This window comes from Opisthorchis viverrini, assembly GCF_000715545.1.
Source record: "Opisthorchis viverrini unplaced genomic scaffold opera_v5_150, whole genome shotgun sequence".
Taxonomy (NCBI): Eukaryota; Metazoa; Platyhelminthes; class Trematoda; order Opisthorchiida; family Opisthorchiidae; genus Opisthorchis; species Opisthorchis viverrini.
The window spans coordinates 464,365-477,367 of NW_008751806.1; the positions used below are offsets into that span (position 1 = coordinate 464,365).

At 45.0% G+C, this 13,003-nt stretch overlaps 1 protein-coding gene across 1 annotated transcript; it reads left to right on the forward strand.

Annotated features, from left to right (window-relative positions):
- Window positions 1-485: 485 nt before the first annotated feature.
- Window positions 486-1,130, forward strand: T265_06880 (hypothetical protein; the record flags this gene model as incomplete). Its single annotated transcript, XM_009172268.1, has 2 exons — window positions 486-608; window positions 762-1,130. The coding sequence occupies 2 exons, from the start codon at window positions 592-594 to the stop codon at window positions 967-969; spliced, it is 225 nt and encodes a 74-aa protein (XP_009170532.1).
- Window positions 1,131-13,003: the final 11,873 nt, after the last annotated feature.

Consider the following 13,003-nt stretch of genomic DNA (forward strand, 5'->3'; position numbering starts at 1 on the left):
TAGAGGATTGTTACGCAATTTTGTAACAATATGTACTGCCGACCGACTACTAGCTATGGAGTGAAGCGATACTCGAATGGCGCACATAAAACAGACAAAGAAGCTGAACGTGTGCCAGATTTTCAGGTTCGCACAACCCCAGGCACAGCGTAAACGGAGTAGCTTGACGAAGGCTTCCTCCAGACGGCGCTGCCACACTAACCCAAAATTCGAATGCAGGCGGGGTTTCCGTTGGACCTGATTAAACCCGCCAATCAATATCGGGGTGTAAAATGAAACTCACTTGATCATTCTGATTGGCCCTTAAAATCCGACAATTTAATTGGTCAATGATCTGTCCGTCTGACAAGTGACCTTGATAAAAACTAACCGACAAAAGCAAGTCCAGACATGCTTATTCGTCGCACGTGATTCGATTTTGGGGCGTCCAAATGATTGGCTGCCTGCTGCAAACAAATAGGCGAGTGACTTGCTGAGCGTCCAGTTTCATTCAGGTGGGTTCGTTTGGTCCCCTTGGTCGAGAGTCTTCCGTGACTAGAATCAGTAACTTTCACCTTTTCCTTACTACAGAGCGACAACAAACACCTCAACATGTGTTGCCCGGCAAAGTAAGTATTCGTACTTTCTCACACTGTTTACAAATGCCATAATGTTATGCTCTACAAGAAATCAGTGATTTGTTGTTTCATTTTTAATTCCTCTGCTTTATTCACTGATGAACGTCAGATAGAAACTGATTTCGAGTGTTATGCAACCTTTAGGAAAGCAGAAATGCTAGAACTCCTCTCCGTTTTGGACAAAAATAATGACAAAAAAGTCAGTGTGGACGAGCTGAAAGAATTCCTTGAACAAGGACGAGGGACCACATTGGATAAGGACATCGTCCAGAAATTTATTGACAAACACGACAAGGATAAGGATGGGAAGTTGGACCTCGAAGAGCTGGCCGAATGCTTAGCGTGTGCCTAAGCATGACCTTGATTTCCCCATTGTTATTGTATGTGAGTTGATTATGTTGGTTTGTGGCACACTTTGTTTTTCCTACTCGGCTATTTTGGATAACGCCATGAAGGAAGACTGCTTTGAACTTTGCATTTCTTGACTTCTAAATATAATCGCGAACTGGCTGTCGGTCTTTTCTATATTTACTTTGGTTATACGGCAGGACACATGGGATGCGTTCGTTTATTAGTCCGGATGGTATACGGCACAATGTATTCGCGAGATTTCTGGTTTGGTGCATCGGTTGGAGCGGTAACGCGGTTTCGTGCCCGCCATCACCGTTCTCCATAGAGTGCCTATCGCTGGCCTGGATAGCACAAGCAGAGGCGAGCACCGGACTTTCGTTCATAACTTCGGAATGCTGAACATAATTGCTTCACAGTCCCCCGGTTCTATCGACTGAAAGTGTAGTACCGTAGTGCTCCGTAAAACCGGTTGTGAGGGCGTGGTTCAGGCTTGATCAGAGGATAAGAACTCTTCTAATGAATAGGTCTGACTACGTAGGCAAGCTCAACGAATAATCCTTCGACGTTGTGAAGGCGAACATGAATTACGAAACATGGCACACGAACACGAGACAGGTTGACGTGCCTGCGGCGCTTCACCGGTTGTGCGACGTGTAGCATAGTTTTTGCCTTGAGGTGTCTTCCTCCTTTCGTGCTTCGCTTGAATGGGTTGTTGAGAGCCAGGTAAGCGAGAAACATCGTTACTCTAGTTCACGAATGTGCAGTCAAGGCCTCATCCATTGTGATGGTTGCGAACTTAAACAGTGATTTGGGAAACTTCAGAAAATGCGCAATGAAGACCGAGCAAAAAATCTACACAAAGGTGAAGTGACAACGAAATCCCGGGTTTGTGTGATTCTGGCAGCTACGTATACAAGTAAAGTTGAGAACAACACATAGCATAGTCATCGGGCATTTAGGAAACAGGCAATTGGAACACTGGTCGCACAAAATAATCACGTTCGACTTCAAGTTCAGCTCACATGGAAAGTGCAATGCTATGACGGGTTCACGAACTTCATTGTATCATATGGGGATGCAAAGAATTATAGGTAGTGACCTCTCAGCCTATGAATAGAAAGTACCGTTGAGCAGCTCAGTATTCCAGTGGATGCCTCTAAAATGAGTCAGAGCTACTGAGACGACTGTCTTTGCAGATTATGTTATTATTCATAAATGTGGGACCTATTAAACCACATCAGGTCGGTCTTTTAGTACCAAAAGGGTTGTTATGCGCTGCACAATTGTGGTATCTAACTGCTGTCTCCGCTCCAGGGTCGGAAACAGATCCGCCAACAAGGAACACAACAACTTTCCTGCGAACAAGCAAGTGCAGACGTTACAAGGGGGTCTCATGGTATTTAAAGAGGATTTTTGACAATGATCCGGTCGGCGAACACCCATCATCATCTGCTATTCTTCTATGGAATGTCTGAACACTTAACATCGTCGGCCGTGCTCCTGCAACGTGCCTTAACATTCGTCGGACATTGCTTTATTGATTGACAGTCTGGGCCTTCCTTCGGAAACGGGCCTTTCCAGTCTGAACGCTTGACTGCTTCCCTACTGCGATTTTGGTGTGATTTGAGTGTCTCGGTTGGTTTCGGGTATTGCGGGACTATTTTCAGGAATCTGAGCTTCCTGACAATAAGTGATGAATGTGTAATTGAGGAATTTTTCCTCTAAAACACTACTTACAACGTTCCTGAAAAATTTTCGACTGCCACTGTCAGTTTCGCCCTTCTTTGGACTCATCGGGTAAGCACACAATCGTTTAACGAATAGCATAAACGAAACATTCGGCCGGGATTCAGACGGCCTGCGAACTGCTCCTACATTTGGCCTGAGTTTCCCAACTTTCACCACAATCTGATTACATCGGACGGGCGGGTGGCCAACATGCATACTCTCTCGTACAGCAAGAGGTTCTCCTGACAATGCCGTTTGTGGCAGACTCATAAAACTGCGGTCAACCTTTTGGTGCATCCGAAATCGCTAACCTATCAGATGTAGGTCAACCCTCGTGTATGATCTAAACAGTCGGTACATTCTACGAGAATCCGGCTGATGGTGTAGCTGCGGCAATCTCCACTCGTCTTGCGTCTAAAAGATACCCGCAGAAGGATGACACTGGTAGCTATGTTATGCTCACTGATTTCTTCTACAGGTGTGATTGATCGTCTCGTAAGTAGCTCATGGTGACAGTCAGTTAGGACGAAAGTAATATGCACATATGTGATCTCATAAAAAGAGGGTGAGAAGAGACAACATGTACTGATGACTTGATTTGAATGACTGACAATAAAGGGTAAGAAGAAACATGCACCAGTGAACACCTTCCCCCATAATAACTACAGAATAGAGCAACAGTCGCGAAGGTGAGAGTGTTTGTTGGTTAGCAACCAGCGAAGGAGATTCGATAAGCCGTACAATTTTACGTCGAATGAATCCAAAGAGATTTGAGTAGAAGAAAGGAGTTCCAAAGTTGACAGTGGTAGCTTTGGGTAGGATGGATTTGCGATTTATAAAATTGGAGAATTTGTCTTAAGAGAACCAAGATAATTTGCCAGTAAAAGATGTACCAAGAAGGATGAACGAGAAGAAATGGGGAATAGGAGCAGGGCCATCAAAAATCTAAGTCAGGATCCAAATGAACTGGAAAAGGGCGAATGCATAGAAGTGCAGATTGGTTTCTTTTTTAAAAGGCATGGGTAAAAGAGGTTGGAGGACAAGAAATAGTTCACGAAAGGAAGAAATGGTGTGGGAAGGAGTGCGAGACCAATGAGAACTCCATCACTGCTTTTTACGTCCGTGAAATAAAGCCTTTCGTTCTTAATTGCGTAGAACGGTGATGAAACTTAGGTAGTCATATCCAGTCTCAGCCCGCGTGTGAGGTTAGTAGGTGGATCAGGAAGCCTAAACCGGTCATTTCACTGTGATAAATCGATGAGTACTACATCACGAATATACATGTATCGCGATATCTCGAATATCATAGCAACTGAAACAAGAGGTGGCCTGGTGCAGCACATTCAATTGCCTGGAAGCATCACAAACGAGAAAAATCAGCTTGATTTCAAGTAGATCTCTCGCAGAACCAAATTTGTTTGCAAATGAATGTATTTCGCCGATGGTGCCTACATTCGTTTCGTCGAAAGAGTCCAGAGAGGAGAAAAAAGCGTGTGACATGTCATCGGTGTTGTAACTGAAGCTCCTGTTGTTGGGTACCCAGAGCAACCTTGTCCTCGAGACCGCAGAAGAATGGTTTTTCCAATCTGCGTAAATAACTTTGAGCAAAATGGGAGTGGCGGAAAAGAATCGATGGTTTTTTCGGGTCAGAGCAGGAGCCACTTTTGAGAATTAAAAAATACAGATGGATTTGTTCACTGCCAGTAAGTAAAGATGGACAAATGCGTTTTGGAGCTATTTAAAGGAGGTTATCTATGGAGAGCGTTTTGGATTTCCAGATGTGAAGAAAGCAGAATGGTTGCTGGGTTTCACACACTCTCTTCCTTCATGAAGCAAGCGCCAAAATTGGTGCGTAAGGTATATGATACAGAGCAGCTAACTATATATATGTAAGTCCAAAACAATCAATAGAACCAGGCAGGACTAGAGCGACTATCAGGTCTGAGCACAGAGAAAAAGCCTTAAAACAAATATTAAAAGCCACGAAGATCGAAGTTCATTGAGGTCACGTTGGTCGATTGCTCAGAGCCTCTCCTCTGCACTCAGAACGAACTAGAAAACGCTAGCTTTGTGTTATTGATTGGTCGTGTTGTATTAGAATTATATAAATAATGTAAGCCGTATTGCCTAGTGTATCTTGTAATATTTTCAACGTTCCGCCTTAAGAAAGAACGAAGTCATTCCGCAACATTGTCGTTCTAACTACATTGTTCAAAATGATCAGGCCGGCACGTTGCTTTAAATCTTCAAATTTGTCAAATGCGGGAAAGTGTGAGGAAGAAAACTTGCCACCGAACTCTTACCAGATGTCAAAACGAACGACTTCTGGTTGGTTAGCACTTTGGTTCGCTGACATGACTTTCGTGCACTGCATCATTGTCCGACACTGTCGATTATCGATGAGCAAGTATCAGGTTCAGCAACACAGTCACAGTCAGGGGCAAGCGTGCATCGATCAACTTCCGTGCATTCTACTTTTTTCTTTTCAACCTGCAGGCACGCATGTTTTGGGAAAGGGCGCTTCCCTGGTTTGAAAAAATGGATGAATTGACTCATGCCATCAGACGGGGCAGTCGTAAGTTTTTTTTCCGCAAAAAACTGAGGGATCTTCCAAAAAACAGTTTCCTAAGAGATTTGCTAAAAAAAATTGACGTATGCCATCCCAGTCAACAGGAGAGCACTACCAGATCGATAGAGGATGGAGGATGGGGTATTTGGGAGAGAAAATGCGCAGAAAAATTGATCAGCTAGTGATCAAAAGAACCAAGAAATTACTAGTCACAGCATATTCTCATCGATGAGTTGTTAAAAGGGGACCGATAGTTTGGACAGTGTCACAGTGGAGTCGTTGATGGAAAGGACTTAGTCACATGGCACACAAGATGTGTGGAAAGTAAGCGGGACCCGTTTGTTACTGTTTAGAGTTTTTAGATTTATCAACGATACAAACTCCTGTTGGCTGAAAACTATATGTTTAAATTTATTGTTCAACAAAGAGAAGGAAACAGACACGTCACTGCTGTTTGGAGATGGACAAACGTAGCACAAGTCATGTACATTTTAAGCTTTTTTGCTGGCATCCTAACACAGACGCTTAGAGTGGCGAACCACACAAGGCTATTATAGGTTAGCCGGTGATACCTCCCGGGGTTGACCGCGTACACTGTCCACCACCTGTGTTACTAACGCCAAAGCGCACCATGATTAATCCCGAATTTTTCCATAGGTTTGGCTTCTTAAATTTGCACCTTTGACCCTTACTGAGAATCAGCAGCAGTGCGCATCTCAAGAAACTTCAGAGATTAGAATCCGCGATGTCCCTGCTAGGAGTTCGGCCACATGCGGTTGATCAGTAGTGTGATTGGCTTATATATAGGCAAAATCTAATCCCTCAATAACGGAATCCACATCACGTGATCACATGTTGACCGCTTCCTCGAGTGACGACTTCTCAGATAGAGGTCCACCCGTCGTGTGAATTAGTCTTTCTTCCGAATTACTTTTTGTTTGCTGGTAGTGTATGGAGATTTGGGGATTTACAATAGAGGCTCGATCCTGTACATGTAGCCGGTTTATGCCGAAAGGTCGGCAAGCAACTGTACAGCTGTTTCACCTTTACTGGGAATCATCAGTGGTACACATCTCACAAAGTCATGACCTCTAGATGGAACACTAAACCGCTCATTTCTCTCACGATATCGAAGTTTGATAAATCGACTACCGTCGGAGAGTTTTCAGCAACCTTGTGAGTAGTTTCCCTTATGAAAACTACTACCGTTTAGTTTGTAAGCAAACTTACCTAATTCTAAGTCACACCACGTAAGCATATTATCTGAGGAAAGGTTAACTCGTCCGATGTGCCATATTTTAGCATCTTCCAGTCTGGGTACACATAACAGACATAGTGATAAGATTTCTGTTCCACCTGCGATGATATGACTTGTGCGAACAGTGAAAAAACACGTGGGTAATGCGCATACGATTGCCAAACACGAACAATTCGTGCTGTGGTATGTGGTGTAGAATGAGCGAAGCACCGATCGATAATGGCAGATAAATGGACTGCGGTTTGCTTTATTGGTGTTTTTTTTACCCAGAAAGCAATCTACTGGTTTCGTCCTACAGAAAAGTGGACCTGCGTATCTTCTGGTAATGAGGGCCCGGTTGATCTACTTCAGCTCAGTTTCACGGGTAAAAAGTACAAAAGGGTTGGGGTTCCTCACCAGATGGAAGGGTTTGAGACCCAACACTTGGAATTGACTTCGCTGACTGCATTCCAAAAACCTACAGGGGTTTTCGTAAAACCCGCCCGCCCAGCAGATGGCCACCTCGATTGGTGGCCATCAGTGAATTCCCAAGCCCAGTCACCTAAGCAACAAATCAAAATATATAATCCGGAAGGAAGCAATTATCTAAAAAAACATTTCGTGCGATCCACCCAACCGTCCCCTGTGGTCACCTCTCGCCGGTTTCAAAGTACGGAGAATGTGCTTCAACCGTGATTACCAAAATCAGTTCAGGATGTTACGCAGATTAGAGTCGGGTATATACTGGAGGCGTTGGCGAGGTTAAGAAACTTCGATAATCTCGAGAAATCGAAGATACCTGATCTGTTTTCTGGAATATTGTCAACATGAGCTGATATACTATCAGGAAGGTCAGCTTCCTGAAAGCAACCACTGAATGCCCGAAATTTAGCGAGGCTCTCAGCTCCGCTGGATGTTGACCAGACAGACAATACCCCCTCAACATACAGCGCGTCACAGTCAGCGCGAGTCAGTATTGGTCAAGGTCAGACAACGCCCCCGCAATAGTTAGCACGTCACAGCCTCGTACCAAAGCCAGACGTGTGCGTCAGCATTGGACTAAGTTCAGACAGTGTCCTTCGAATAAGTAGCTTGAGACCGTTGTACTTTTCACACTCGCTTGTTCGGAATATAGCGGTTGTGTAGGTAGGCGCTGGAGCGGGTCAGCAGCAGATACCTCGGATTGGGGAAACAGCAGATTTGACATATACAGAGTTGCACAACACACTGGGCGGGGAGTGCCACTAGCACCGCAGTGTAGGCGACGCATCATCCACCCCAAGACATGGGCTTAAGCCTTAAAAGTACAGAAGGCTATTCTTGAACTATCTCACTGTTTTGTCGTTGAGGCTAGTTGCTGCCACCGGTACCGTACACTGAAAACCACTTGGACAACCGCACACCGCTGAGGACGACTGATTGATGGTTTTCCGGGGCTGACTGGCTAAATGATTGGCTGAGTCACTAACTGACTGGCCGGTCGACTGACTCATTGGCTGCCTGACTGACAGACTACGCTTCTCAAGGACCTTGAAAAGTTTTGTTGCAAACGAGATTGCTGGTAATTAAATTACCACAGGCCGAATGAAGGCAGACTGTAAAAGAACACCAAAAAACGAGAAGCCGTAGTATCAACTCTTTTGTACTGTTTCTTTCTACTCTCACGCCGGGAAAACCCAATGTCAAGTTAACTACCATTCAGTTTGGCATATTTCCCAGAGAAACGCGAAAATTATCACGGTTACTGGATAATTTCGGCTCAGCTGTATGGTTAGCTTGTACCATCAGAGTACAATCCAATCATTACCGAGTGCTTAGAACTCACCCAGTTCAAACTTTTGTTGTCCATCAAAAGTAGTTCCTGTAAATGAACGCCAAGAAGCATTATAAAGCTGTTAAATCCTAGTTTAGAATCACCAGCGGCGCGCATCTCCTGGATCTTTAGGGGGAGATTCGAACCTGTGACTCTTGGTCAATGGGTGAAGCTTATACCGTTAGGTCGAGCCCGGCGGCCTGAGACCAGAACTCACAGTTTCGAAAATCCTTGAGAATTCCTAATCCACTGTTTATTTCCAACAGACTTGAAATTGCTCTGGAGTGCTTCTCTGCTCGCCAGCATAGGTTATCTTCAATAACAGAGCATAATCCCGATTGAAACCCAATGTTTGTTCAAACCTTCGTTTTGTTGATCAACTGAAGCTCTCGTGCAACCTGAGAAGGAAGCACATTGATTTTGTGATATGACTCTGATATACGCTAGATGAGCGCTGGCCGAAAGCCTTTAAGGAAACAAATAAGAATGTCAGGATGGTCCTCGCACAAAGCACTCGAATGATGGATATTGTATACGGGAGTTCCAATCGATTCTCACTCTACCAACGGTCATGACTCAAATGAGCACTCAACCCTGCATGGCTTTTTTCGTATGGTGGAACAAAAACGTCCTTCAAATTAATTAACATCGTGGGATTTACGTTGTCGTGCGGAAAGACAGAATCTTTGGAAGCATTTGTTTCCACATCTGACGAGTATTTGTGCTGCTCTACAAAAGTTCTTGGAATGTTTCAGAAACCTTGTTGACAAGATTCCCTGCTGGAGAGTTAGAAATATGAATTTCCTGTCGGATGCCGTCCAGCAAGACCGTCCATGCCCCCTCCCCTCAGAAAGAAACCCTGTCCACAAGAAGCCTCCCTCTTCCCCAAGATGAAACCAACAAACCTCTATCTATAGTGGTCTTTGTCAAGAGATTGCTACACCAGCAGAAATAAATGGATGACCAAAGCGAGTTCAATCCTCAAGCACCCTCACAAATCGCACATCACACCGAGTCATTCCCTTTATTATTAATTTTGATATAGTTGTACGTGTACTCGGTTTGTGCGACGATGCTCACTTACGCCTGAACCCCCCGGCTCTAACGTCACCTGAAGAAAGCACGAGGGCCAAGATGCTTTTAGTTGCTCGAGCCCAGATAGGTGCAGTCGGAATGCCTGAGTGGGTTCAAAATACGAACTTTTCGGGTGCTGAGTTCGAGCCTTAAGTACTCAGCTACTTCGAGCCCTTATACCTCATAGTTACCGGTTAAAAATCTACAATCTTGGTGCTTCAGCCTTGGCTCTACGAGGTCAGTGGTCTCGTATAAATATTTATTTCGCCGGATCCATCGGAGGAACCAGCTGCCTTGTTGACTCCTACTCAAAATGGGCAGAACGATGTCTCTTGAATGGAACTTCAACCATGAGGATATTTTCATGCACTTAGGGGTTCCAGTAACAATAGTCAGTGACAACAGTTCGCATCAAGCACAAGCTAATCGGTTTACCGATACATTCAAGAGAACGCAGCAGAAACCTGAGAGAGATGAGAAGCTTAAACGCATTTTAGATGTATTTTTGCACACTCTTGGTTCCAAACCTAACGCCAATGCACCAAACAGGTACGGAATCGTTTCTTCGTTGCATAACGGGATCAACACTGCCATCTGGAGGCATTGTAGGGTAAAACGCTACAAAAAGCAGCCTTATTTCAACGGACGTCGTGTAGCAAGACCGCTTTTGTTTCGACCCCGTTCTCCAATATAAGTGCTCATCTTTCATGGCTATAAAAAAGGATATCCCAGGCTGAGAATTTTAATATTTGCCACCGGAATCATTCATCTTCCACTGGATGTCATGTTGAACGCGTTGCAACCATACTGAAGAACGGCTCAAAGTACAGAAGAGCATCAATCAGATATTCCAGATGGCTTCGACCACTCATTCAGCGACTTTGTGTATACCCTACAAAGAACTTCTACAATCAATGAATATCGCGCTATGGAGGGAGATGAGACAAACAGTAAGTCATGTGCTTTAATGCGCACCCCTCCCTCTGTGTGTCTTCCTACGTGTCAGTCCGTTTCCTTCGTGTTTGACCTTACCTGTTATGTACTACTGATTTGTTTTGTTTTGGGGTCACGTCTGTCAGTCCGCCATACAGCGTACACCGGGATGGTTGCGTTGTTCTCCTCTCCCATCCAATCAGAGGGCGCAAGGACCGTCCAGTAATCGCAACACTTACATCACAGGGAGGTGAGTCACCTGTTTTCAAGGCACAAATATTGGCGATGGACCGCCCCCTTCCTCAGTCGACCAACACAGAGGTCACGTTCGATTCACATGGTAGGGACGCCCTGATCGCGTCTACACTGCAGATGACTAAGGCTCACCTACACCGAGTGGGTCAGGAGCCAGCCCCTAATCAGAGGCCTGATTCTGGGGTCACCACACGGCAGGGTTGGGAAACGCCAATAATCAATGCATCAGTCTGTTGTGAAAACGTACCGCTGAACTCTCGCGTACACGCGTATAACCAAATCAGGCCACCGTGTGTTCGGGACCAAATAATCTGTAAGTCATGTGCGGGGGGGAGTCAATTTAGCCTACACAGACTAGAATAATTGAGTGATGCTTGTCGTGGCCTGACTCCGAATGAGATTAAGTAAAAATATAAGTAGTCAGAGGGGAGCAAGCTTTAAAATGATGCTCTTGTGGACCCTGACGGCAGAATGAAGGACGAGTAATGTGAAGCTGGGAGCCCTCATCAGTTTGCCAACCACTGACTGCTCAAAGGTTTCTGTTGGTTTGGATATCCACGTGATGTGAATTCGTGATCGAATGGTGATTTCCTCACCAAGTTCGAGTTAATCACACCGAATAGTTTACTCTTAACTGGAAGACTGCGAACCCGAATGCCCCGGGAGTCTCGTGAGATGTTGACAATGGTTTTGCAATAAGGATAAAACAGTTGTACAATGCTGCTCGGCTTTTCAGCATAGACTGAGTCAACTTACAGAGCGGAATACACATCTGGTCGTCTCATTGTATTTAGGACTTATCGGCGCCTTTTCATTTGCGGTTTCTCTTCAGCCATAGAATTGTCCGTATCCCACCCCTGAGAAAGGATCACTTGACTATTCCGTCGTTATGTCGGTGAGCCATGAGTGGCCAAGGCGCACGCCCCAGCCTCAGTGACACAAGTATATGTCAGTTTGACTGGATGTCTCACTCGGAGGCATCATGGAACACACCGATTGGCGCATCATAGTCGTGTTAACCGGATATACAGCTTAGTCAGGCAAAGCTGAGCAATGAAACAAGGTTGAGGCAAATACACTGCTGTCATCCTAACGGAAGGTAATTACCGCGAAACCTCACAACGACTGCATATGAGTTGTTGGGCGACTTCCAAACCATCTTAGATACACAAACCAAAAGATTAAAAATGAGTGCAACAGCTGGTATTCAAGTAGGATAGGAAATTCAGACCTTCTCCTAATGGCCAGGAGGGGCGAAACCGGCAGTAGGCTGTCGAAGCAATATCAGCAACCTCATGAGTAGCGTCCCCAGGCCCGATGACCAAACCTCCGTAAGTAAATTGTCTAATTGCGTGAAGAGATCAAGAGCCACCTGATCTACAACAGCTTAACGCACCCGAACCACCAGTGTTATGCCGAAAACCTACTCGACAGAGAAAGACTTCTGGAGAAACTGTCCGAAATGAGACTCCCGAAGAAAGTCATACGGGACGCCTCTCGTTTAAAGGTGATATGATAACAGGAGTGTTGATAGGGGGACTACAAATGATCTCCACGCCCCCCTGTATGCCACCAACAATCATATAATCAGACGCAATAATCAGATGTAATTATCAGACTCCAGGTTTGAGCATATACGAGCTTTACAGGTGAAAAAACGACGCAACCTGAACAGTTTTCTTTTTGACACCGGACACAATTGGCGCTTCAAGTGCTTCATTAAGTAACAATCACGATACCAGAGTTTCTTGCTATTGCAGAAATGGATGTCATTCGTTCCTTTGTACCCAGCCTTTGTATACGATTTCCTCCTACAGATGTTGAGTCTCGGAAAAGCCTGCTTCATCGATCCTGATCTTTGATGGTGATTGCTGATTTTAGCTGGTTTGATCTTCCCCCCACTAGTTTCCTCGGTCATTTCCATGCGTCACACCGAGTGGTCTTCGTTTGAAGTAGAGAAGCAGTTTCTGCACGAATCGCAGTACATCGTGGTAGGTCAGGAGGGCGTCTTGAAGAGGTTTTGGTTGAAAGGAAGGGTCCCCAAAGGGGTACCGCTCATTTGAAAGCCTAGTTACCAACATCATCATCAAAATCATCATCACTATCATCGTGTCATTGTCGTCCTTCTCATTAGAAGCTTACAAAGGCACTCGAAAAAAATAGCTTCAAGTATTCGAGGAACTTCTAAGATCAGCACCAAAGAATAGTCAGATATTGGGGCTACCATAGGGTGGCTGAGGTGAATTTGCCGATGTCTCGTTTGAAACTTGAAATGTGCACATTTGACTCACAGTTCCTGACCTAGGAATTGGACAACTGAGATGGATCCTTGAACCAGAGGCCAAAATGGTGTTTCAGTGGGTGGTGAAATGACCTTGACCTTCACAGGTGACCCTGTAGTTAGTTTTGATGTGTTGTCACTGGGT